Here is a 26,017-nt window from a genome sequence, read left to right as displayed (position 1 = left end):
TGTGTACCACTTTAATGTAGAAAACCTTCTAAAAATGTGTTTTAAAAAAAATTAAAAGAATTTTTTTAAGGTTTACTGCTTGAAAATCTTTTGCTCCAGAACACTCCACTGGTTCTGCTAAGGAGCTGTTTGATTTGGTACCAAACATTTGCTGTAATATTTAAATGATTCCTCTTCTGGCTTTGATTTGGGTTTTTTAATTTGAAAAGATTGCAGTGACATTTATATAAGGGACTTCGTTTGTTGTAAAAGATTAAAGTTAATTTATACTTATTATCTGTCATTAATCCTCACACTGAAAAATTTTATTTAATGGGTATGTGTTTCAGTTTATCTCTGCTCAGGATGAGTCATAGCTTGCATTTAAACAAGAAACCAGCATTCTTCTCATCTGCTGCAGTATGTAACTAAAATGATATTTTTTAGTCCTTTAACATGCCTACCAAAAAACCTGATGTGTAAGCAACACTCTGCATTGTTTTCTGAAGGAAGACAAGATAAAGTGTGTGACTGAAAGATGAAGTTTACAAGTGTAATATTTTCTCAAAAAGGATAACAACTGAAATCCAGGTTAAAGGTAAATGTTGTGTGTTATACAGATAGTGGTGTTAGCTGTTGTCTGTGAACATTTGAGACACATGCCAGTGTTAGGAGGATGTGGTCAGTGTGGGATTAGGGGGAGACACGCAGCTCTGAGGTGACATCCTGCTGCTCTGTGAAGTGGCAGTTCTGGTAGACCAATACAGCAGTGATGTCTGTCAGAAATGTTACATCTCCTGACAGAGCAAGAAGGAGTTTTGTAATGCTGTTGATCAGATTTAAAAAATAAAAATCAAAAAAAACCCAGCATTTTTCTGTAGATCATACATTGTTCTATTAGGTTTTGATGATGATTGCTTTGTAATGCAGCAGAAGGAAGGAAAACAAAGCTGAGTAATTGGGTAAAGAATGAGTTATGAGAGCATATTTTTCTTATGGTAACAATAATTCAGTTCAAACAAAAGATAGATCAAGGAGGTAAAGAGGACTCAGGATCACTGAAAATAGAATTTTCTGAAGATCTTGCAGAATTTGTGGCTTTGCAAAAGTACATAATTTAGAAAGAAAATGGAAAAAGTCTAAAGGAGACAAACTTTAAACCAAGTTGCTTAAAGTTTGTTGCATGTAAAAGCACGGAGTGAAGCGGTGTAACATCCTTTCTCTCTGATATCTTTTGACGTGATCAGAAGCAAAGAAGACAGGCACATAGCAAGGATCAAGTACTGTGGTTTTTAGCCTGACTCTTACCAGAATTCCCCATCTTGTGGCTCCTCACCCATTCTTTCTTTGACGTGAGAGGCTGTTTATTGCAGAGTGGCTTTCCAAGGCGGTTTCTCACCCAGAGCTGACTGTTGTGCTCAGTTGCCTATCTGAGGTAGTGGATAAGATAAAAAAAACCCCTACTGAAAGTTGAGGACAGAACAGTGACCTGGGTCAGTTTGCACTGAAACATGGGGGCCTTCTGAGGCTCTGCAGCATTTGCACTGTTTGGTTCTGTTTCTTTAGAATAAGGGCTTTGAGTGTGTCTTAGGAAAAGCTTTTAAGGTAGAGCTTTTAAATAGTGCAGACAAGCTGTCTAGGCTGGGAAAGATAGAAGGAAGGGAAATGAAAGTATGGTGAATCCTTGCTACTCTGAATAGACAAGGATGATTGTGCTTTTGTAGTGCTATATATGCTTGCCAAGGCAATCTGATCAGTGTTTGTCTTGAACCAGCTAATCAATGTGGTGTTGAGTTCAGTGCTATTTATCAGGAGAGCTGGAACAAGAAACTAATCCAGTAAATTTCATTTGTTCTCTGGAGTGAGCTTTGTTTTCATGCTAACTTCATGTAGCAAACGTTGACAGTACATATTGTTTTCCTCATTAATAAAAGTTGGAACCTGTGATGTTCCTTGCAGCAGTCAAACCATATCCAGCACAGCTGAGCATGCATCTTTCTTTGACACATCCAAAGGTCAGAGCATGCACTGATCCAACTTGCTCCTTGTGGGAACTGTAGCTAAACTCTCCTGTCTCCAAGGGCAGTGTGGAACAAGAGCTGGAGGTAGTTAGCTGTCTTCAGCTCTGTTGTTTGGATGACAGATGCCTCTGTTTTCAGCTGGGACTAACAATTTTCAACAGAGCTGCAGCATGTTTCTCTGTTTTAGGAGATCTGGATAACTTATTACAGTGCTGTTGCTGTTTTTGCTTAACCTGGAGGGAGTGAAGCTGGTGGCTTTTGGAGTAAGGCTGTCAGAGAGCTGTTCTTTCTGGGTTTGTTCAGGCTCAGCCAGCATTATTTAGTGTCAATCTGCCTTTTGCTGTTTCTTGGCACTGCTCTGAGAACTCACCAGTCACTGGTGTAACACTGGGGAAGGCTGACCAGCACACTTGGTCATGCAAAGTGCCTCCTTGGGCAGAAGCAGCATTTTGATTCAGTTACAATTGGAAGTCTGCAAAGGCTTTGTTTCACACTGGCTGGGTTGCTGAACATTCTGAACTCTGAGTACAGCTGCTGCAAAGGGACAGTTAGTCTCCATGCCAAGATTTGAAGGAAACAAAATTATCCACATTTCATTTCAAGTCCTTTAGTACTGCTCATATAGGAATTTCTAGTTTCAATATGATTTATTTTTTATTCAAAGTGATGCAGTGAAGAATGTATGCATGCCTGTCATCCTCTCTGCTCCCAGATCTCTGCACCTCCCTTAGGAATCCAATAGCTGTTGAAGAAAGAAGAGGGAAAAAATGAATACTACTATTTTGGATAAACTGTCACAAAGAAAAATGTTTTTATTTCAACAATGTTGCACAATAAAATCACTGTTATAAGCCATTTTTCAGAAACAGATATTTATCACAAAGCCCTTCTTAACTAAGATGTGTTTGGGGCACTTTCTGATATGTTTTTCTCCCATGGTGTAGAAAGAACTGTCAGCACAATCTGTTTGGCCTTGTCATAATGGTCTGATGCTGAGAATCCTTTCATCATCCTGCCTTCCAGAAGGGAGACCTGAGAGGAAACCCCCCTCTTCTGAAGAAATATTCTCTGCAGTCAGGTCTCTGCACCAAATCAGAGGTCACCAGTCTGATTTGGAGTGCATCATTGCCAGCTGTGGTTCCTGAATCTCTTCCCAAACTTGCATCCTCAGATTTCTACTTGGGTGCATTGCCTTTGTTTTGTTTCAGGTTGAACCCTCTCCAGTTCTGTATATTTATGGCTGTCCTCAAAAAATTATAAAGACTGGGCAAATGCCCTCTCTAATCAGTGAGCTTGGACCTCTGGTCTCAAGTAGGAAGTCAAGCATTCAGCTTTCCTGGCTCCATTTTCAGTTGTGTCATGGCTCTGTACTTACCATCTCTCCCCTAAATGCATCTCTGGAGACTTTGCAGGCTTGCTATTTTTTTTTTCCAGGGTGCTCTTTGAGGTGCTGAGAGCCTGCAGTCCTGATGCAACAACTTTTCTTGTTCAAGTGACTAACATTGCTCATGGGCCTGAAAGCATAGCTAAAAGCCAGTTGGGAATTTCTGCTGTAGGAAAGATGAGGTAATAGGAACATAATTTTGAGACTGATCACCTGTTAACGACATTTCAGGACCTTGTACTCTTGGGGCAGAAGTTGGAGTTGTATGTGTTGATCTACATCTGGTACATGTAATGATGTAGCCCATGCAGGTTTGTAATAACCAAAGGAAGTGGGGTAGGAAATGAAGGAAACATGCTTTTGTTCTCTTTTCTGTGTGTGGCCCATTTTTACCAAAGTATGACAGCTTGGATAACCTCTAACCTTATACTGCAAGGGAACATGGGAAGAATGGGATGCCCCACGTGTCTCCTGGTGTGGCCTGTGCCAGGTGAGAAGCAGACACATGCACAGAGCTGGTGCCTGATGGAGAAAAGGAGCAGGGACAAGGTTGCATTGACCCAGTCCTTTGACCCACAGCTTTATTGAGCCACATCTCTGGCTGGTTGCTTGCCTTTTCTCTCATTCACACAAGTTTCCCCTCTTCCACCTTCCTTCAAAACTTTATGCTCACTGCTTGTGTCCCTCTCAATGTCCTTCTGTCCCCTCAGTGTTGGCCAGGGCCAGGAGGTGCTGCTTGACACCTTCTCCCCTAAGGCAAGAGAAGAGGGACACAGAGTGTAGGCACATTTGCTGCTTTGGAGGCAGCAGTATGGTCTAACTCCTAGTTTTGGATGCTGTGATAGTAAATGCAAGTGTGTGACAGGTGTTCACAACTTTGTCTGGGAAAGGAGGGAAAGGCTTCATCTTGCAATTGCTGTGGTTCTTGTCTGGCTGCAAATGGTGCTGATTACCCTGAGTAGTTTGCATAACTGTGGGCAAACAGACCTCACAGGTTTCCTCCCAAACACTGCATGAGAAAACCATAAAACAATTAAATAAGCAATGTGGAACCAAGGGTCAGGAATTCTGCTCACATGGAACAAGTGGATAACATGGACAGGGCTATGTCAGGGGCATGGCAGAACATAGCAGTAGATGGTGTAACCTACCAGTGTCCCCTTCTGTCCTTGGGAGTTTGAATTTGTATGGAAATACAGATCATCTCTGCCTAGTGCTCTTTGTGGTTGTTCCTTACAGTGCCTGTGCAAAATTGGAGTATCCTGTTTTTCAGAGGTGAAACAGACTGTCTATTAGATGTAGGCTGAATCTCAGATAAAGACTTTGGATTTGTCTGACTCTGAAGGAATGCAGAGGAATCCCTGCATGAGTCAGGTTTTCAGCCCAGTGTTCCATTAAGAAGGCCTAGGGGCTGTCTTTTGAAGCTATACTTTATGGGTACACTGCTGCCTGAGCATCACTTCCCATTAGCCATGTAATAAGATTTTCTGTCCCTCTTGCCTGTTAATTATTTACCTTAGAGAGTACATTCATAAAGCAACATGACTTATTTAGGGGAAAAATGAAAAGCTTTTGCAAAGCATGGATGCCTTTTCTCTTTTCTCTTTTTTTTTTTTTTTTTGCCTGGGAGTTTGGGAGTTCAGTGCTTATAAGGCTCAGGATGAAGAACAGATTGCTGTGAATGGTAGATTTTGCAAATGAGCATGTTCAGCTCACAAAAGGTGAGGCAGGAAAGGGGATGTAGCAGTTACAGAATGATCTTGTAACTGCCTGTACAAGGGTTTCTGCACACGAGGAGCTGAGGGAAAGGAGGATTGGTACAGAAAAGCTTATTCATGAAGCCACCAGTGGAAACAGGACATGAGTTTGAAATGCAGCATTACTTTTATAGAAGCAGACTCTGTGCATGGTATCAGTGGGTTCACACATGGCCCAGACTGATAGCAGCTCCTATGGTAAGGGTGTGGGTTTTATCATGGTAGGTAGTAAACAGCTGCACAAAATTTAGTCATGCTTGCAAAGTCAAGTGCAGGCTGCTATCTCTGAGTTGTCTGGTTGCTGAGCCAGGGTGGAATATCTAAAAGCATCTGAATCATTTAGAAGCACAGCTCTTAATGGCTCTCTGGTGAATGCTGCTCCTTCACTTGGGCAGTTGTTGCTCCTCTCTGGTTGTCTCCACAGCACTGTAGTTGTGCCGAGTCATTTGGGGATCAGTGCCAAGGGTTCCTTACTGTCCAGGACAGTGAATAATGCAGAATCAAAAGGAGAACATTGATAGACACTGCTCTCCTCGTGTTTGTAATAAAAAGGACAAGGACCCTTCCACATGGGTGAGGGCTGGCAAAGCCATACAACCAGCAGGAGGGGTATATGGAAAGGTTGTTGATGCCAGACTTGATTTTGCTGCTTATTTGCATACGGGAAGATCTCCCTGTGAGCATCCCAGGAAAGAAAAGGAACAGAACAGGAAGGTTCAGCCCTGAGGAGCCCACTGTGACTGTCACTAGCCTTGAAGAAGAGCCTGGTCAGCCAAGAGTGTTCCAGAACCTGACAACAGGAAGCCACCAGCATTTCCGTGTGCTGCTGCAGTGTAGGTAATCTCCTCTTCCTCTCAGAGCTGGATTGTGCAGGAGGGATTGCTTTGGCTCCCCCAGGAAGTTCTGGGCAGTGTGTCCTCCACATTTTCTTCTCAGGAGAGACTTTACAGTACTACATAAAGACACAACTTGCTGAAGAGTTGGGTAATTCATTCCAATTCCACATGGTCAAGGCCCAGCCCTTAGATGGGAATTGTTGTGTTCCTTCTGGATACTCAATGAAATTGTTCAAATGAGTCATTCTAAATGGAGGAGCAATGCAGCACGTTTATTGTAGAAATCAGAGGCTAAAACGGAGGTTGCTTTGTATCTCCCATGTCTTTTATTTCCACCTATTTGGCCTTGTTCCCTGGGGTGGGTTGAGTTGTGGGTTGCCCAGTCAGGTTTTGCCCAGCTGTGTGGGAATCTTCCATAGAGCTTGGAAAATGCCATTCATGAGCTGCCCCCCGGTGATGGCAGGAGCTGGAGCGTGGGGCGAGTGCGCGCCTGTGCCCAGATGCACGGTTACGTGCAAGCACTCACAAAGAGCCTGCAGTTAAATCCACGTGCCCTTCTCTTTTTAACAGGGGAAGACAGCCCCAGCTGTGTATACAGCTTGGTGTTTCCCTTTGATCTGTGTTTGTTTCCAGTGTTTCTCATAGAGTGGATCCTGGTGCTCCTCAGAGCTGTCTGCCCTTTTCCAAGTTTGCAGCTGTGTAACTGCAGAGCTTGCTGGGGTGCAGGCAGTTTGGGTGGGGGGTTCCTCTTCCCTGCAATCCCTCCTGTTGTTTGCTTTGCTCCTGGTCTTTCCTTGCCAACCTGCACTGCAGGGAGCTGTCTCATTCTGCTAATGGAAACAGTGCTTTGCAGATGCCTCAAGATCCTCCCTTTTGCTTTGCCTGCTTGCTCCTACACACGTGGCATTAATGCCCTTTGCCAGCTGCAACTGCCACTCTGGAGCAGATCTTCTGCTCTCAAAGAGGTTTCTGGAGACTCAGCATGCTGCCCCTGCAGCTGGCTCAGGCTCTGTATCTAAAGGAGAGCAAGAAACTGTGTTCTTCAGATTTCTGTGGTTTCTGAAGTTTTCTGAAGCTGTCAGGGATGGAGCTGAGGGGGGCCTACAGCACTCACTTGGTGCCCTCATCCCAAGGCAGGATAAGCTCCATCTAAAGCTTTTCTGGCAGGTGCCAATCTAGCATGGCCTTAAAAGCATTTGACAGCAGGATTGCACAGGGAAACAGTGCAGCCTATTGCCCTCATTAACTATGGTTACTGCTAGAAAGTTTTTTCTAATGTCTGACTAAGAAGAAAATTATTTCAGCATTGTTCAAGGGAAGAAAAAAAGCTGTCCAAAGCTGAGTGCCTCTGTGCCTCTGTGAACGTGAAGAGTCTCAAATGCTGAATATAGCAGTCAACTTTCCTAGCAAGAATCACTCTGTTAGACCCTCAAAATATGCTGAGGAGTTCTGGCTGAGCTAGGCAAATGTGGGGAACAAATAAAATGGATCTTTTCTTTTTCCAATGTATGCATTTCCCACTTCACCTAAACCAGGGAGCAACTTTGATGCCAAAAAAAGTGGGAAACTGGATGGGAACACTTCATCTCCCGTGGATATTCTATGTAATATGACCCTCTTAGGAAATGTGCAGAGCCTGTTCTCTGTGGTGTGACCTCTTTTAAACTTTTCTTGGCTTGGAAGAGCAGCTTACAGGCTTGGTATTCACTGGAAAAAGCACATACAGGGATACATTTCAGTGAAGTGATTGCAAAAGGAGAGGAGAACCAAAATCTTATGTCTAGTGTCATATACTTCAGGAAAACATGTGAAGGCTCTCTGGAGACATGAGTGTCTCTTGGAGTTTCTCTGAGTTGTGTGTTGCGGTGATCTCTGCACAGAGCACACGTGGTGGGCAAAGAGCAGAATGGGAAGGGGTTTGTACTGTGTGTTGGGCACACTGGAAGTGTTCAGCAGCTGTCAGAGTGGAAGGCTGTGCTACACAAGCAGGGGACTCCTGTAAGCCCTCCAGGCTGGCTCCCAGGTCTGTGCAGACAGCACTGGCTTGTGCTTTCCTTCAGCCATCCAGGAAAGGCAAATTGCACGAGATTCTTAAAGAATTTTTTATTTTTTCATTTCAACTGAGCTTTTTTTTTTTTTTAATTGTTCTGTTATTTAAAGTGAAAAATATTATTAATATTGCCAACTCTTGTAATCTTCCCTACAATTCTGGTGATGCTTGGGGCAACCCAGCGCCCAGAGTTAAGTGTTTCCTATCCCCCACACAAAACCAATAAGCCAATGTAACCTTTGTATTTAAAAAACAGAAAGAAGAGGAAACATCCTATGTAGGTGTTTGTTTTTTAGAATAGTGTGATGTCTGAGCTACTGTGGTGTATATTTTTTTAATGGGGCCTAAACCATAATGGGATTAACAGTAGGACATCAGAACTAAAGGGTTTGAAGAAGTACAAAGCTTTATAATTGTGTGATTGCAGTGTCAACAATACAGCCTTCGTCTTGTCTTCCTGATTATGACTAAACTCCTTTGAAATTCCATCTTGAGAATTTCTTGGGACAGAGATAACAGAAGACCTCAGACAGATTTTTGTTGCATATATGGAGTAGTGAGGAATTACTGATCCATTTTGGGAAATGTGGCCATGTTGTACTCTGAGCCTCATTAACTACCAGAGGAAGTTGGATGAATTGGCTTCCAGAGAATCCCAGACTCTTGGCTCTTCCCACACCTTTCTCATTGCTGGGCTACATGAGCCCCTGAAAACCAGGAGTAGCTGTAGCTGTGCAGTACTGTATAAAGGAATCAAGATTAGATCCATTTTGTGGATGAGTGGGGTGTGCTTCAGTTCTGCAGGATTTCCCTGGGGTCATGCAAGCTGTCTGGGGCCAGGTCTGATTGTCACTCCAAGGTCCTGCTGCTGCGTCGCCCTTTCCTGCTGGTGGAAATGTCATCTCCGGTTTGCTGCTTTGCCCTTCCTGAAAGTGCCTGCAAGCTCTGCCAGCTCCTGCCTAGCACAGCACTGGGAAAGTCAAAAAGTTCCTCCTTCTGGTTTGTAGTTTGGCTCTCATGCTGAAGAAACCCACCACAGGCTCTCTCCAGGTGAATTGTGTTTGGAGAAAATGACTTTTTTTGTTGTTTTTTAGCTATGATTTTTAACAGCAGTGTTTTTTGAAACCAACAGGGAGTCATCCCAGGACGGGATGCAACATAGAAAATAAAATATCTGATTGGTGAAACAGTAGTAAGTATTGCCTAAGTTCATGAGGCCCTGAGGGTTACATAAGCACTACAAAAGAGCAAGGAAGGAGGGGGTGACTGATTATAAAGTGGTGCTGCTGCAGGTATTTCTGTAAGGTCGTGTGGTTATTTTCTTAATACTGCTCTGATAGCAGAGCAAATGGAAACCAGTTTCCACCAAACCAGAGGAGTAGGTGTTCCAGCTCCTCTCTCTTTTTCTTGTCTTTTAAAATATTTTTTCTTTCCAAAACAAGCCATGAACCTTTCAGTTTCTCCTTTGTTCCAAGTGGGGTCCTAACCCTTTTCCTGCTGGGAAAATACAGGGTCAGCTAGCATAAGGCAGCTAATCCTCCTACAAATGTTAGTTTACTCAACTACAGCTGTTCTTGGTTTGGAGAATCAAATTTGTATCCATTTGTGGCATTGAAGACCCAGACAGGGGTCATAATGGTCTTCTTTAGCTGATCAAAAGTTCACTAGGTAGAGCATCCTGTGCTTAATATAATGATTTTTGAGCCCTATTGAAAGCACTAGAAGTTTTGTAGTTGAGCTGAAGCAAATGGAGCAATTTGCATGTCTTACAGATACATTTTTTTTCTTGCTTCCAGCCCAGAGAAAGTTGTTTCCAAGCAGCCAGCTCCATGCTTTTTCCTTGTTTGAGGTTTGAGCCATCTTGCATCTCTTGGCCTTCACACACTCCTACAGGAGAGAAAGAAAATATAAGTAAGGTGCCCAGTTAAAGGGAAAGAGCAAGGCAGGGGGTTTGTGTTGTTCTTTCCCCCTGAGGTTTATATTGTTTTAATTTTCTAGACAATAAGCTTGGCCCCTCTTTGGAAGAACTGTATTGAGAGAGTTTGTATTAGCACATCACACCACCTAAACAGAGGCAAGGTGTGTTTTCACACTCTCTGGTGCCTCCTTTCAAAAATTCTTTTTTATTCCTGGTACCTCTGTATGTGTGAGTTCAGGACATGGCTCACCTGCTGTCAGTGTGCTGGGAGCTGTGCTCTGTTCAGGCTCCCTCCTGAGTAACAAGCATAGGTGACATGAGTTAAAACCATTTGTCACTTAATGTTAGCCAACTCATAGCCTCTTGAAATACACTATTGCTGCTTTTTCTGTGCAAAAATCCTTATATTCAGTACAAAAAGTACTGTTAGGATGTCTTAAGTTCTCCTTCCTACTGCTTTTTTTCCAAACATACATCAAAGAATGACCTTGGCTGGTAATTCATTTTCCCTGGGAAGTTTGAGGTTAAATTTAAAATAATTTTACAAGGTGAAATTACATGCACTGCTTCCCTTGTTCCAGATGTATGCCCTCCATACCTGAAAGGTACAGTAGATATTTGATGACTCCTTAAATATTTCTGACAGTGTGAAGAGATATTAGATGAAGAGCACATGCTTTCCTTCTGGCAGAAAATATTTTGTGTAAACAAGTATGTCAAATGGTCACATTCTTAGAATATACTTTCATTAGGAGTTTTCTTCCATGAGGTCAGCTTCAGAAAATAGATGCATGTGATTTAAAAATTCTTAGTGGCTATAACTTACCTGTGTTATTTTTTTAAATTATGTTAATGACAAAAAGAACTTCTAGCACCAGATAAGAATTTATTCTTGATATTGACAAATTTCCTATTCATGATTTTAAAAACAGGAAATATGTTTTCCCAAATAACAAGTTAATAGAATCCTTTACTCTTTCAGTGATGTACAAATGTCTGTCTTATGAAGCAGACCAGTCCCTGGCTACTCTCCAGCTGCCTGCAGGGAAGCTCTCTGCTGCCTTGGGTTCTGCCAGGCTCAAGTGCAGGCATGGCTCTTCAAGGGTCCCTGCAGATCCTTTCTAATTCATCTGTTTTCTGGTGTGCACCATCTTTGATTTTTTCTGGAGAGGCTGGAAGGACCTGGTGGCAGGAGATCTGAGCTGGAGAACTTTCTCATTGCCTGGCAGTTTTAGAGGCCATTAAGGATTATGGAGTGAGAGCATCTCTGCTTCTCAGTGTTTGACTGCAGAAGCCTTGCAGGAGCCCAAACACCCCTTCATTTCAAAGGCATTGTGCTTAGCCAGGAAACCTCTGAACAGAATAATCAAAAATAGCTGGAGAGTTTGGGAAATCTTGGCTATCTTTGCTGGTGACCTAATTCTAGCAGTAAAGCTGAAAATCCATAGATTGCAGCAAAGCAGGTTAGTGCCTCCTCTGCAAGGAGGCAGGTTCCTGATGAATGGCACAGCTGCTTTGCAGGCATGGTGGCAGCGTGCAGGAGGACTCTGCACTGACTTGGCTTTGAGCACACTGTGTATCCCTAGAAGGATAATTACAATGGTATTAGTGAGAACCAGGGCACAGGACACCGCTGGCTATTTAAAGAGCAGGTCTATTTTTAACCACCCTTTAACAAAGATGGAGTTTTTATTAGACTGGGCTTTATAATTAACCAGCCTGGGTTGTCTGTTGATGTTTACAGCTTTCTTTGCATGTTCCCTGATAGTCAAATGCAGGATTGTCACCATATCTTATGGCCCGGGTAGGAAATTGCAATACCTGCATGTTTAGCAGCACATTGAAAAGTTGGTGGCAAATGATCTTTACCTACATGTGCCCATACAGGCAGCACCTGGGCTGTGTTCTCAAGTCAGAAGGAGAACATGATGTAAAGCATTTGTGGCCTGTGGTGGCTGTTGGGTTTAGAATGTTGTGAGCACAGCTCAGCCTAAAAGGGGTTTAGCTGGTAACATTGTCTTCTGTGCTACACTAAAATATAATATAATTATATTCACCAGGGATTAAAATACTCTCTGACAATGTCCAATATTGATAATAGGAGATCCTCAATATATAAATTCAGGGGAAAATCTGCTCCAGAGCATCTGTTGCTATTTGAGATCTCTTAAAAAGTATCCAAATTTCTTGCAAGGAATGACAAAGAGGAGCTGGGAGTTGGGAAGAGAAAGTGATGGACGGGCGCTGAGGTCAGTGTGAGATCTGTATGAAAATGAAGGGGTGAGAGAAAATGCCAGGCATTGATTGATTCCATTCCTTTGCTGGGCAGATGTCCACCTATGCTGCTCTCATCACCTTCTCATTGTGAAGCCCAGGTTATTGCATTTGATCTTTTTCTACTGAGCTGAAGCAGCCCTGTCTCATCAGTGCCTCTGAAGATCAAAGGGGTTATGAAAGGATGAGCAGTCGTGTTACCGAGCAACTGTGAGTTCATTCTGGAGGAGGAACCTTCCAAAATGGCATAATTTTTATTACTGTGAGCATCAGCATTCAAAAGTTTTTGACATTGCCTTTTCTAGTTTTGGAAGTCATGAGATTATAGGTAGCCTCTCTTTTTTAGAAATTGTTTCATACATTTAAATAAAGCTTCTGTCTTCTAACCCTATAGTTCAAAGCAGGAAACCTCAAGATGTGCAACAAACAGGACCCAAAGGCCCAGAGTTATGCTGTGAATAAAATTAGTCCTGGATATATCACTTCAGCTTCAGAATCATAGTGTTGCTTTAGTATAATTATTTGGGATCTGCTTGATTTAGGAATTTGCCTTCAAAATCATAACATAATTAGGAGAGGCCTCTCAACAATATTCAGTTTTATACCCAGAAGGATCCCAGGAAATGCAGAGATTTTGACAGCTGTGTGATGCAGAGGGAGGTGGAGAAGCATGTCTTTCTCCAGACTGCAGTAGTAGGCTAGAAAGATCCATGTTGGAATGGACCAGTGGTGGCAAGACATCACTTGGCACAAGGTTTGTTGGTCTTGCAGCTTCTGTTTGCCAAGAACCTGAAACTCTTCCAAAGTTGACATCAGTGATGAGTGTTGCCATCTCAAAGTAATTTCTGTGTAAGGTGGCCACACACTCCCACTGCAGTGCAAGGCCACCCAGGGCTCAGGGACAGTCAGGGTTTGTAGCATGGACACTTTCAAAGTGTACAGTGGAGAGTGTGGGCGGTACATTTTCAGGTAAAACCTTGCTTTGTGCTTACCTTAAGGCTTGCAGCTTCTGTTGCAGATAGGGAGGAGGGTTTCTGTGCCCCAAAATCAGCCATTTATCCTGAGTATTTCAGTTGCTTGGTAAGATGCTCCCTTTCCCGGGGTACCTGGTGTTGGTTTTGTCTCTGAGGTGGCCTTTGGACAGAGCTCTGCAGTTGTGGAGTACATCAGGACATTGCTGTTTGTATTTTGTTTCCACTTACGGCCTTGAATCACAACTCTGCTTTCTTATGCACTGTGCCACCTCTTATTTGCCTGGTGCGTGGCTTGTGACCAGGCAGAGGTACATTGATTTGTATGACTTGGAAAAACTGCATTGCTTTGGGGTTGGATTTTTAAATTATTTCTATTATAGTTTTACCATTGTTAGGTCACAGATCTCATCATTTGCAGTTTGTTTTTCCTTTGGCCTTGATTTGAGAACACAGTTGGGTGCACGTTCATCTCTAACTTTTGCAGACAGACCTGACATGGTTAAGATAAGGTTGAAAATGTTGCTTGTAGAACTTTTTTGTTCCTTTAAATTCCTATTTATAGTATGTTGTCAAGTCTTTTTATTGTCGGGATTAAATTTTCATTTCTTTATCTTAAATGGAAGAACTTTACATCTAAAAATTTAAAAATACAAAGGATTTTTTTCAGTTAATTTTTATGGCAGATGTTTTTGGTAGATCTTTACATCTAAAAATTTAAAAATACGAAGGATTTTTTTCAGTTAATTTTCATGGCAGATGTTATTAGCTTTTGGAATACAAATACTCATACATGCCAGGGAGCCGTCGGTAGAAATTGACTGGAAACAGGGTCAGATGAGCAAGCGTCCTCTTCCAGCTGGGAGCACAGGCACGAAAACAATCATGAGGAGAGACCCGATTTAAAATCCGAAAGCAGGGCTTGTTGCGAGCGCTTTCCGAGCTCAGGTGGAGAACGTGAGCTTTCAGCGGTGCATTTGTGAGTCAGATTTCCTGCTGAAGGCCGCGGTGCCCTGTGCGCTCCGGCTGAGCGGGGCCGGGCTCTCACCGCAGCGCTGCTGCCCGGCCCGCGGGCTCGCAGCATTGCATAACGCGCTGCAGCAGCACCGAGCGGCACACCGCGGGCTCTGCCGCCTCCAGCCCGCAGCCACTGCCTGCAAAAACCTCTGGGGACAGGCGTGGGTAAAGCACCGGCACACCGCGGGCTCTGCCCGCTCTGCCTCCTCCAGCCCGCAGCCACTGCCTGCAAAAACCTCTGGGGACAGGCGTGGGTAAAGCACCGGCACACGGCGGGCTCTGCCCGCTCTGCCTCCTCCAGCCCGCAGCCACTGCCTGCAAAAACCTCTGGAGACAGGCGTGGGTAAAGCAGGGAGCGGATACCTCGCTGAGAGGGCTGGCCTGGGGGTCAGGGACAAGAGTAAGGAAAAAGCATCACGTCCTACGATGGCTGCTGGAGATAAGCAGCCTCTGACCTGTGAACTGCTTTTAGAAGGAAAGCGTATTTTCCCTGCCCTGTGGTTTTTGCATGTGTTTCTCATTACTTTTATCTCAAAATCATTCCCGTACATTGAATTATTGATGTGGGGTCGCATGTGTTTCTCCAGGAATTGCTTTCTTTAACCAGTGATCACTCCTGAATTTTTTAGACAATCTGTTAGGCTCTGCAATCCAAACAAAGTTGGTGGTTTCTAATTTCAGGGTTAAATTAGATTCGACTTTGAAAAGGCTTTGAGGGAAGAGGAGACATATGATAATGTCCTTCTCCATGTTAGGATCCTCCTTCTTCTGGTTCTTTTGGTGCTTCTTTTGGTTTGCTTCAATTTTTTTTAATATCTCACAAAGATCAAGTGTCTGATTTAGCCTCAGTGGAACTTGAGCATATTCCTAATGTTGAGCACATGCTTAAATCCACTGTTGAATTCAAGCCCTATAGACCTGGAGGCATAAGTACAAAAATATCTGGGAAATGCTTTTCTTTTCCCTCAGATGCTCCCTTCTTTCAACATACAAAATTAAGAATTCAGCATTTTGAACTGCTGCTGGAGGCGAGTTGGTCATTTCCTGCTGGGAGGGAGGCTTGATCTTTTAAAGATGGGAAGAGAGTTTGTGTGTGTGTGTCTGTGTGTGTGTTTTGCAGATGTTCAGGCCTTGATTCAGCAAAGTCTCTCAGCAGTGTCTGACGGGGGGATAGTGCTGAGTCTGGTAAACCTGCTGCTCCAGAGCCGAGTGTGCGCGTGTTTGCCTGACTCCTCAGCAGAGAAAGTTTCTTTTCTCAGTTTCCATCCCTTCTGCTCCTGGTGGAAGTTGGCAAGGACCCCTGCACAAATCCCAAACCGCTTCTGGCAAAGAAGCTGCTGTCTCTCTGGCAATGTTAACATTCAGGGATGGCCCATGTCTGCAGCGTTTCTGCAGCATGGACCAGAGGAGGATGGAGCAGGCAGTGGGGTCACCCCTTGTCAGGGGCTGCACAGGGGCTTGGCTGAGCCCACCAGGGCCAGGAAGGGAAACTGCCTGTGGTCTTACAGCCCTGGGCTGGCCCTTGTAGGGATCCTGTTGGGCATTGTTAGGGGGTTAGGTTTCCAGCCCCTGTGTAGCCCCTTTGTGACCAGCAGACTAAGAGCTTGGAGCTGCCAGCACAGGTCCTCAGCTCTCTGGGGACTTCCCAGCAAGGAGGAAGATGGTGGCTTTGTGCCCAGCTTGCTATGGTGCAGAGTGTTGTGCTAGGTTGATTCCTACCCAAACTCCTCAAAAATGTATTCAGAGGTGTGGGGGAAGGAAACAGAGACTTTTTTTTTGCACCCACACCTTTTTCTGCAGTGCAGTTTTGATTCAGGCAAAAGAGAGCCCAGTTCCTGCAGTGGGATTTGCATGTGTGTTGTACACTGAGACAGCTGAAGCTGTGAGCAAAAAGCACGCATAAATAAAGGCTTCCTCCCTGTGCTTTATATAATCAGAGTGGGTGATGTCATTGGGAGCTGGAGAGGAGAGCAGGCTGTGAAATTACAGCCCTCTGCAGCCAGACAGAGCCAAGTGCAAGGGGGGGCTGCACAGAGCAAGAGCCAGGCTCCCCTCTGATACAGGCTCAGGACAGAGGACCTTGGAGGGGAGCTGGGGGTAGAAGTAGATAATCCTAATACAGTCAGATAATCCAAATACAGTCAGAAGCTCTTGCACAGGCACAAAGGGAAAGCAGGGAGAACAGCAGGTGCCCAGTGAGCAGCACTGGGGCTGCCATTTCAAGGGCCAGCCCTCCCTTCTTCCATATGCAGCCTTTTACAGCTTATGGATCTGCTGGAAGGGCTGTGGGGCTGCTGGGCTTTTTCATCCTTCTTCTGCTTCAGTCTCCTGGCCCATTGCAGCTCCTGGCAGAGAAGAGAGGGCATCCTTGCCCTGCTTGCCCTCCACATCCCAGAGGAACTTGCTTCCAGTCTCTTCCTGGCCCCACACAGAGGAGGAAGCTCAAGCAGCATAGGGGCTCTGTCTTAGACAGAGTGAAACAAGATAAAGGATGATCCTCAGCTCTTTGGGACAGGGCTTGTGTTTGGCTCTGGGTTTCTGAAACCTCTCAGGTGTTTTACTCCTTTTTGGCCATCCTGATGCCCCCCAACATGGGAATCTCAAACAGGAGTTTTCCCTCTCATCAGGCTGAGCAGGAAGAGGGGACCAGGCTCATCCCTTGGGAAAGTGGAGAGCCCCTTTCTTTCAAATCTTTCACAGACTTCTCTTTCAACACATCAAGCATCTACAATGTGCTCAGTATGCTGCTGTGAGAGCCTGATTTTTTCCCACTTTGGCAGGAGGAAGGGCTGCAGCTTTTCCCATCTCCCCTGCAGCTAGCATGCAAAAGCTTCGGCCTCTGCTGAAACTGGAATTCTCCTTCTGTCATCCTCTGTCTTCCTCAGGATGAAGAGAGTGAGAGGCAGCAGCCCTTTGCACCAAGCCTGCCTTGTTTCTCTGTTATATAACAATATGGGCTTTTAGACTTGTTTTTCTAGATATTGGCAGATGCGTCAAATATTGGCATAATCCAGTGGTTTACATGGAAAGCCGTCTGGCTCTGTCTGGAGGCTGCACAATGCTGCTATTTTCATTGAAAACAAGAGCCTGCAGCATTGTCAAAGCCACGTTGCAGCAGAGTCCAGGTAAACAAGGGGAAAAGGCACTCACATCATGGCCTGACCTGGGGAATTACAGCTGCCCAGGGGCAGCTCCAGGACTTGATAAGAAAGATTAATGGCTTTGCAATTGCTTTCTCTCTGAAATGGTCTTTTAGCTAAGTCTTCTGTGATGGTTTTCAAAGAATCACAAAGTCATTTCAGTTGGAAAAGACTTTCAAGACCATTGAGTTCAACCTTTGACCGATCACCATTTTGTCAGCTAGACCATAGCCCTCTGTGCAACATCTAGTTCAGTGAGCAGTGGCTCCATCTGCTCCCAGGGCTCTGGAGTTTTATTTCTGATGCACCCACCAGTCTGTCAGACCTGCAGTGTATGCCCTGCAGTTTAAGAACAAATCATGGTCCGCTGGGGCTGCTGGCAGCTGAGGTCAGGGACTGTGATTGGGCTAGATTTTAAAAGTAAAAAAATAAGGAAGGTATTGGATGCTGCAGAGGGGTAGCAGTTGGGCAAGTTGTTTAGTTGGGTCTCTCTGAAGGAAAGCATTGTGCTCACATGCCAGGACAGTTTGCAGGCTTGGTTGCTCCTTCCCATCCCAGTGTGGCTCAGCTTGGAGTGTGAAATAGGGGGAAATACAGTGGCAGCACAGAAGTATTAGCTTTGGTCAGACATGTTTGAAACCTGCCCCTGCAGTGTGCTTGCAGCCTGAGCTGTGCTGTGTGCAGCTTATCAGCTCCCACCACACTCGTGTCCCAGGCAGGTGGCCCCTCCTGATGGGGGCTGTGCTGGCACAGCCATCACCCCTGCTGCAGGCCACAGCCTTTGGCCAGCAGCCAGCAGAGCCAGGTGCAGGAGTGGCTTCTCTGAAAATGGTCTGCATGGGCCTGGGACAAGCAGTAACCTTCTTCTCTCCACCATGGTCCTGGGGCACAATGGGAAGGTTTTCAAGTATCTGGGGTTTTATTACATGGCTGGACCTTTGCCTGTAGCTTTCAGGTGCTTAACAGGGTTGATCTTGTTCAGTCTGCACACAACCCAGCTTTTGACGTGGCACATCAGTGCCACCCTTGATCGCTGTCTCAGCAATCCAGCCAGTGCTTGCTGCTGCCTGAAGCTGATCTCTGGTTCCAGGAATTGCAGTTCCTGGTGCAGCACCTTCCCAGTTCCTGGTAAAACACAGTGCTGAGAATCAGCCCAAAGCTCAGGCTTGTAGATGTGTTATCCATTTCTCTCTGCATTCAAGAGTGGACTGTGATGTCTTTGTGACTGGTTGGATGTTGATTCCCCAAACTTTTTTTCCTGTTACACAAATAATTTGATTTTCACCACGGGCTGGGAGCTGCCTCCAGGCCTGTGGTACCTGCCTGGAGCAGATGCTGTGTAGCAGTCTGCTGTTAGGTGAAGCCCCAGATCTGGGCTCTGCTTGATCAGTGTTTTTAACTTGGGCTGATCTGTAGGTGAAATGTGTGGCTGGAGCTGATGCTTGTGCTGTGAGGAGACACGTGCTGCTCCATGCTGCAGCTTAGTGGCTGTGCTCTGACAGCTCTGACTCAGTGACTTGCCTGTGTGGCCATTCAGGAAGTCTGTGCCATATCCAAAAATTGGTTTCAAACCCCAGAATGTCTTTGACCACAAGATCCTGCTCCTCTTCATTTCTGTGCAAGAAGTCAGTGCCCAATGTCCCAGCTGTAGTGTCACTGTGAACCAGCAATACTTTTTCATTGCTTACCCTTTCAGTCATCATGGGACACAGGGCAAACACTTGTAGTGGGAGCACACTCCTGACCAAGCTCTGTGTTGAAAACTGGCTTTCAGGTAAAAAAAAAATCTCCCCATGTCAACCATATGAGTTTAATGACAGTGGGGTTTGCCCTAGAGCAACTTGAGAAGTAGATGAGATTGATGTGATTACTGTTCTTTCAGTTTGATTTTTGGATTATTATTTCCCTTTCCCCACCCCTGTAGTTGTTAATGTTTAATGGAAAACATGCTTTCTTCAAGGCTCTTGCTGGTAATATGCAGCCCTGTGACTGTTATTGAAACAGAATGATGAACCCTTCGTAAAGAGATTTATGGTAGAAACTGTGAGGAGCTCACTTCTACAGCACGGCCAGTGAACACTCCCCTGTGCTGACAGTTCATCAGCAAAACCCCTGACCCTTCCACCCTTAATCATCCTTGCTTGTCACTGACATAATTGCCTGATTACAGACTCCTCTCCCCCACCCCTTTCAAACTGGGTGCAATAGTGCATTTGAAAAACAAATGGAAATGAACTGTCCGTGCTCTTTTTTTCTTTCTTTTTTTTTTTTTCTTCCCCTGCATTGAGATGGATCAGGCTAAGATTCAGTTTCTTTGTGCATGAGCAGGGGCTGGGATAGGCTTTCAGGAGTCTTTTGCACTGGTGTTTCTTGCATGTGAATGGTAAAGCTGATGTCATTGTGTTATTGATTGGGATGACAACTTTGGACATAAATCATTAATGTCTGGGAAAGAGAGAGGGAGGGGAAAAAGGCAACACACACTCGATAGTTTTCCATAAATCTGCGGTTCATCCCTGCAGATGTGATCCAGAGGAGGAGACAGTGGGAACAGTTTTCCTCTGCAGCCTGAGGACGATGTGTGTTGTTACTGCTGCCTGAACCATTTACCCCAGAACATGTTGCCATGTTCTGCAGAAAATGGATCATATCACCAACAGTGCTGTTGTGCTGGAGCCTTTGTAGCCAAGGTCAGAAGTCTGCCTGGGGGAAGGTCTTGGGTTCTCTCATTCCCACAGACCTTGCACCCCCAGCAGCATTTCAGACCTGGGCCCAGGAAGGAGTAAGAGTGCAGTTCTTGGGAACTACTGTCCCTCTCATTCCTTGAATTGCCAGGGATTGTTTCAGTGTTTTGAATTGACCATTTCTTCATTGATGATCTTAATTTCATGCAAGAAGAGGTGTTCAGGTCAGTTCATAGCAAATGTCCTTGAGCTGGCAATGAACAAGCACACAGCGGGTAGCAGTCATTCAAAACTGCTTTCACAAAAGTTCTCAGCAAAACAGACAGCAAATAGCTCAGAGAGAGAGGAAATCCATGAGATACTTGTACCATTTTCTTCTGTGCCTTTGCCCCTGCACAAAGTTCATGCAGATGGGTCAGATTATCAGTTCAGACAGCAAGAAAATAAACAGTGTCTGTCAGAGGTTAGCAATAATGAAGGTATTGGTGAGCAGCTGATGTTTGAAGCGTAAATAGTTCAGTGGAAGTCTGTGCGGGTACCTGAGGGGAATCTTGTCATGTGTGGAAATAGGGAAGCCTGAAAACTGCCTTGTGGGGTGGCAGCAGTGAAAGCAGTGACATTCCCTTGCAGAAAGCATGGCTCTGACCCTCCTGTTCTCCCCTTGCAGCCGAGCTCACCTCCGCCTGTGTCTAGAACGCTTAAAAGTTCTGATACCGCTCGGACCAGACTGCACCCGGCACACCACGCTTGGGCTGCTCAACAAAGCCAAAGCACATATCAAGGTAAGAGCTGCCTTTCCCTGCTGCTTTCAGTGTGGGATCTTGGGAAGTGCAATGCAGTTGCTCGTCCTTGCTGCCTAGAGCTAACTCCGTTGAAGGAAACGTGACACTGTTAATAAATAAATAAATAAAAAGAGCAAGCAGGCCTTGCCCCCTTGATTAGCCATTTATCATTGCCACAAGCCACATTGTTGGAAGAGTCCGTAATGAACTCCTTAAGTACAAAAATGATAGATTTGAAGAGCGAAGATCTTGTTCTGTATTGTTGACAGCTGTATCTCTTTAAAGAAAAACATACCTACTGCTGAGTGACTGCCTTTTGATGGGAAATGCAGCTTTTTTTCTGGTGTGCTACTGAGTTTCCACTGCTGAAGCATTAGCACAAACCACAAGAGTGCGAGACAGGTTTGGCTTGCTGGAGTTCCATGTGTGAACCTTCCAGCTAGCCTAGCTCTTCCAGCTCCACTTTTGGCAAAGAGAGATGTGAAAAGAAAATGCAGCATTGTCAGTATCTGGGAGAGGCTGAAATACTTCGTTGCAGGTCAGGATATAGAGAGGGAAGATTGGGTGATGAGGGAGGGAAAATGCTGCCAAAGGGACAGAGTTAGCCTGAAATGACTCCTCCTTATGCAATGTGCTTGTCGTAGGAAACAAAGAACAGTGCCCTGGTAGATTTCCCAGCTGTGATCAAAGAAATCTGTAGTAGGTTATGTAAATCACTCACTGAATAGAAAACTGTTTCTGAGAAATCCTTCTAAACCACGCAGTAAGGAGCACAGAACTGCCGGGCCACGTTTTTATGTTGGAGCAGCTCGTAACAAACCCTGGAGTGGATTGGCTTGGGGGTGTGAGGCCCCTCCGTGGGCACAGGCGGTAATGCAGGTGTCTGATCCCGGGTGGAATGACCCACACGCAGACTGCTGCAGTTCACAGCGTGTCCCCTGGAGAGGCTCAGTCCTCAGAGACTCTTTGTACTAATGGGTATGATTTATCAGGAGCTGAGAGGTGGAAAGATGTGAGGAGAAGGCATTGTGCTTGGAGACTGTGAGGCAGCTTGGTTCAGCGCACTTGAACTTGAATCCTTCTGGGACTGGGAAGGTCTAAGCAAGGCAGGTGGCAGGGCAGTGGAGGTGGGAGGGAAGGAGAAAAGGATAAAAGCAATTACTGAGTTATATTTGGTCATCTCAGAAACTTGAAGAGGCTGAGAGGAGAAGCCAACACCAGCTTGAGAACCTGGAACGAGAACAAAGATTCCTAAAGAGAAGACTGGAGCAGCTACAGGGTCCTCAGGAGATAGAGCGAATACGAATGGACAGCATTGGATCTACCATTTCCTCGGATCACTCGGACTCGGAGCGAGGTGGGTGTTGCTGAACCAGCGTGGAATTGCCAGGACTCTGAAGTGAGAGAATGAGATTCATCCATTTCGTATCTTTCAGCTTCCCCTTCCCATGGCCTTTGGTGTTTAGGTTGCTGATTCTGCTCAAACACAGGCACATACACACACATGCATATGGAGAGTTTAGTATTTTGCATGAGTTCCAAGTCTGGAAGAATTGTTGTTGCTGTCAACTTGATCTGATTTACTTGGCATTGAAAGAGATGGTAAAGTTGAGATGCTCATTGTGATTTTTGTTCTGCTGAATCTCTTGGCAACAAAAAGAGGAAAATGCAAGATATCAATAAAACTGGAACCAATGTTTTGTACAGCTACCCCCCAGCCCCCCCTACCAAACTTCCCATTGAGCTCACCTCTTCAGTCAAAACTGACTAGATATATCTGAATGGCTAACTGAATTAAGATAACTCCTTTTTAAAAATATCCCTGCAGTGGACAGAACATTAGGCACAATATATGGTTTGATATTTACTGACAGACCAGAAGATGATGGATAGTTTGGGTATGAATCTGTAGTTTAAAACAAAAATCCTTTGGAAAATTCATGAACAATATGGGAGCCAAGATACCTGGTTAATTAGATCTTTGCTTTTTAAGTCTTTCTTAAAAACAAGATGTCTGTTCCAAAATCCACTGAGCATGTGTGAGAGTAACCCAGATTCCCATGGTAATGCATTGTAATTGTGTGTGGTCCTGGCTTTGGCAATATAAAGTCAAGCAGCTAGCATGTTTAGGGTTGACTTCATGCTCCATTTTCTCTCTTGCACTCAGTTTTATTTGTTTCTTCTTTTTTTCTAACACTGGGGTATTAGAGGTCCAAAGAAAGAGGTGGTGGGACAAGCTCAGTGTGTGGGGTGGGTCAAGTACGCTGACAGTGTGGCTGGTGTGTGGAGGAGTGAAATCCCTTTGCCAAATCCCTACAAAAACCTCCAAGCTGGTATTAGTCTTTTTATAAACAATGACCACAGCCCATCCCATTCCAGGGAGAACCTACTTCAGTTCCCTGTGTTGGGGGAGTCCCAGGAGCTCACTGGCATGAAGGGGGCAGTTGGGTGTGGAGTGCTAACCTGTGTGCATTTCTCTCATTTCCCTTTCTAGAAGAGATTGAAGTGGACGTTGAAAGCACAGAGTTCTCCCATGGAGAAGTGGACAATATCAGCACAACCAGCATCAGTGACATTGATGATCACAGCAGCTTGCAGAGTATTGGGAGTGATGAGGGTTACTCCAGCGCCAGTGTCAAGCTCTCGTTTGCTTCCTAGAACCAAGTGAGACAACAGTGCAGGGTGAATGATTTCACTGGGATGATCAAACTGGGTCCTAGATGCCAGTATCCTCTTTCAGAATTGACATATTGACAGCTAGGCCTGGAGAGACCTGTATATAAAGCTTTTTGGGTAAAGGAAGCCTCCCCAGAAACCCATATTTGTTCATTTGGTCATGTTACCAATCCCAATTTCTGCTGGCAAAAAGTTAGGCCAAATACTAGTCCCTTTGCAGTCAATGAAATCCATTTGTTTCTGTGGGACCTGGATCTAGACCTTAGTGATGAAACACTTTGTTTTGAATTTATTAGAAATTGTTTGAAAGAGGATACTAGAAACTCATCCCTCTCTTTCTGTCATGAGATCTGAGAAATGTCAAAATTTCTTACACCGCATTCAGATTGAACAACCTAATTTAGGCCCTTCTGAAGAGCTTTTTTGGTCCTGAAAGGACTGTATCCTACAGTTTACCACAATCTAATGCTGTCATAATGTACTAGGAAATCTAAGAAGGCTTACGTAGCCTAGGAATAACAGTGCCGATAATGATGAAGGTCTCATTCTGTGCCCAGAGGGAGAGGGGCAGCGATGTTCAGGGGAGAACACCATTCAACTCAGCTTTCTGTTGGACATCATTTGAACAGTGAGTACCTCAGAAGCGTGGCTAAAGCGAGAGGTACACACCTGTAACCTACCAGCACAGGGTGGGCTGTCAGGCCTGGGGCTGTGCCAGCGCCAGCAGGTCCCAGGTAGATGTGTGCCCCTCGCAGGCACACGGCCAGCTGAGGGCAGAACGAAACCAGCACTCGAGAGCTGACACACCAGACAGTCATGCCCAGATACTGAGCCACTATGACCTTTTTATTTGAAGTGATTTTTTGATAAACATTTGTAAATGTGTTGGGAGGGAAAACACCCCAAGTCTGATGCATCTTTTTAGAGCTTGTCCATATGAAACCTTAGATGTCTTTTATATGAATTTATGCCATGAAAAGATCTCTGTTTTGATGAAGCACTTGACCCAATGAAATGCAAAGATCCTTTTTTTGCCATGCACACAAAAATGAAGGTTGTGCTAAGCTGGAAGAGGCCAGGTTTGGTGGGGGTTTCTTCAGTTTTCTTTTTAGAATCATTCCCTTTGCCGACTTTTGAAGTTCCAGTCCAGTAGTTAACCTAGTTAAGCTCAGCACGTCTCTCATGTTAATGTAACGTTTTGACTGCACGTCCTGTTCCCAAGGGCCTTGCCACCTTATCTGTGCAGGTGCTGTTAAGAGCTGTTATAGCGAATGTTTTCTAATTTTCTCCAAGACAAGCATTCTAACCTGCACTTTGAGGGCTTTGCTTTTTTTATTTTTGTCTTTTTAATGGCCAGGATTATTTTGTTTTCCAAGTTTTAAAAACCTTAATAGAGTCTTCACCTATGGCATTGTTTGAAACTTTGTATATCCTTAAGTAATTTAATTACCCCTCATTACTAAGAAAAAAAGAGGAAAAAATGCTTTATAAAATTCATAACTTATTGCTGATTTGAATGGGTTGTTAATTTCAGTCCTTTAGATTTTATTTTATTGTTTTAGATAGGGTTGGGTAAAAAGAGGTAAAATAAAGTAAAAAAAAATAAAGACAACCATATTTAGCAGTGCAGTGGAATTGTGTTTAAATGTTAGCATATGGTCCCCATTAAAGTAGCACTTTAACGCCATTAAACATTTCTGTATCTGAAATGAGTTGTGTTCTTCCATCTTGGTCATTCCTGTCACTTCAGCCAGCTGCTGTTCTTCTTGTGCCCTTCGGTCCTGCGGTGACATCCTGAGCAAGTCTCATGCAGACTTGTGCACTGTGATAAGTTGCCTGTGTTTAAATACTCTGTGTTTAAATACCCCACTCTCCAAAATGTGTCATTCCCTGTAAGAGGCACAACACACATGCTTGAGTAGAGAAATACTCTTTCCATGGCTGTAATGAATGATTTCTCTCCAGTCTGGGTTTTTTTGAAATTAATTTGCTTACTAAGTTTGCATCTGGTTGCAGTTGTTAAACATGTTTTCACTTGTGTGCATGTAATCCAGTGTCTCAGTCCATCTGTTCTTCTTTCTGGGAGGTTACCTGGCAGGAGCAGGAGTCTGCCACAGAGTGAATTAAGCTCTAGGTTGCAAATGCAGCCCAAGGGCTCTGAAAGAAGAAATGCTGCTTGAATTTGCTTTTGGGGTCTATATGATATCTGGATGACACAAGGCTTGAAACAGTCTGTAGAGTGGTGAAAGATAGGAAACTTCAGCTCTAGCAAGGTCTTATTTATTTATTCATTATTATTCTCCTTGGAAGTGTTGACAACTGGCAGTGCTGGTGCTGAGCAGTTGGATACCAGTTGGATTTATTTATTTATGAGCCATTTTCCGTAGCTGTCACAGCACCTCCTCTTTCCTGTTATTCCTGTTTGTGTGAAATGTCCACTTGGGAAAGGAATGCAACAGCTGAGAAGCACTGAAGTTCAAGGGATGGAGAATGGCCCTGCTCTCCTAGTTGGTATAAAACAGTGACGT

The 26,017-nt window shown here is 44.6% G+C and overlaps 1 protein-coding gene across 2 annotated transcripts in view; it reads left to right on the top strand.

The window, feature by feature from the left end:
• MXI1 (MAX interactor 1, dimerization protein) overlaps positions 1 to 25,198 on the top strand; it is a 54,850-nt gene extending 29,652 nt beyond the window's left edge. For both annotated transcript variants that reach the window (XM_063163222.1, XM_063163223.1), the window contains exons 4-6: positions 20,699 to 20,813; positions 21,999 to 22,170; positions 23,308 to 25,198. In XM_063163222.1, coding sequence (XP_063019292.1) covers positions 20,699 to 20,813; positions 21,999 to 22,170; positions 23,308 to 23,471 — 451 coding nt within the window. In that variant the 3' untranslated portion in view covers positions 23,472 to 25,198. The remainder of the gene's footprint in view (positions 1 to 20,698; positions 20,814 to 21,998; positions 22,171 to 23,307) is intronic.
• The last annotated feature ends 819 nt before the right edge of the window (positions 25,199 to 26,017 follow it).

The sequence above is a fragment of the Melospiza melodia genome, chromosome 9 (genome assembly GCF_035770615.1).
Source record: "Melospiza melodia melodia isolate bMelMel2 chromosome 9, bMelMel2.pri, whole genome shotgun sequence".
Classification (NCBI taxonomy): domain Eukaryota; kingdom Metazoa; phylum Chordata; class Aves; order Passeriformes; family Passerellidae; genus Melospiza; species Melospiza melodia.
The sequence above is the reverse complement of the archived record's forward strand: the minus strand, read 5'-3'. Positions and strand labels throughout refer to the sequence as shown.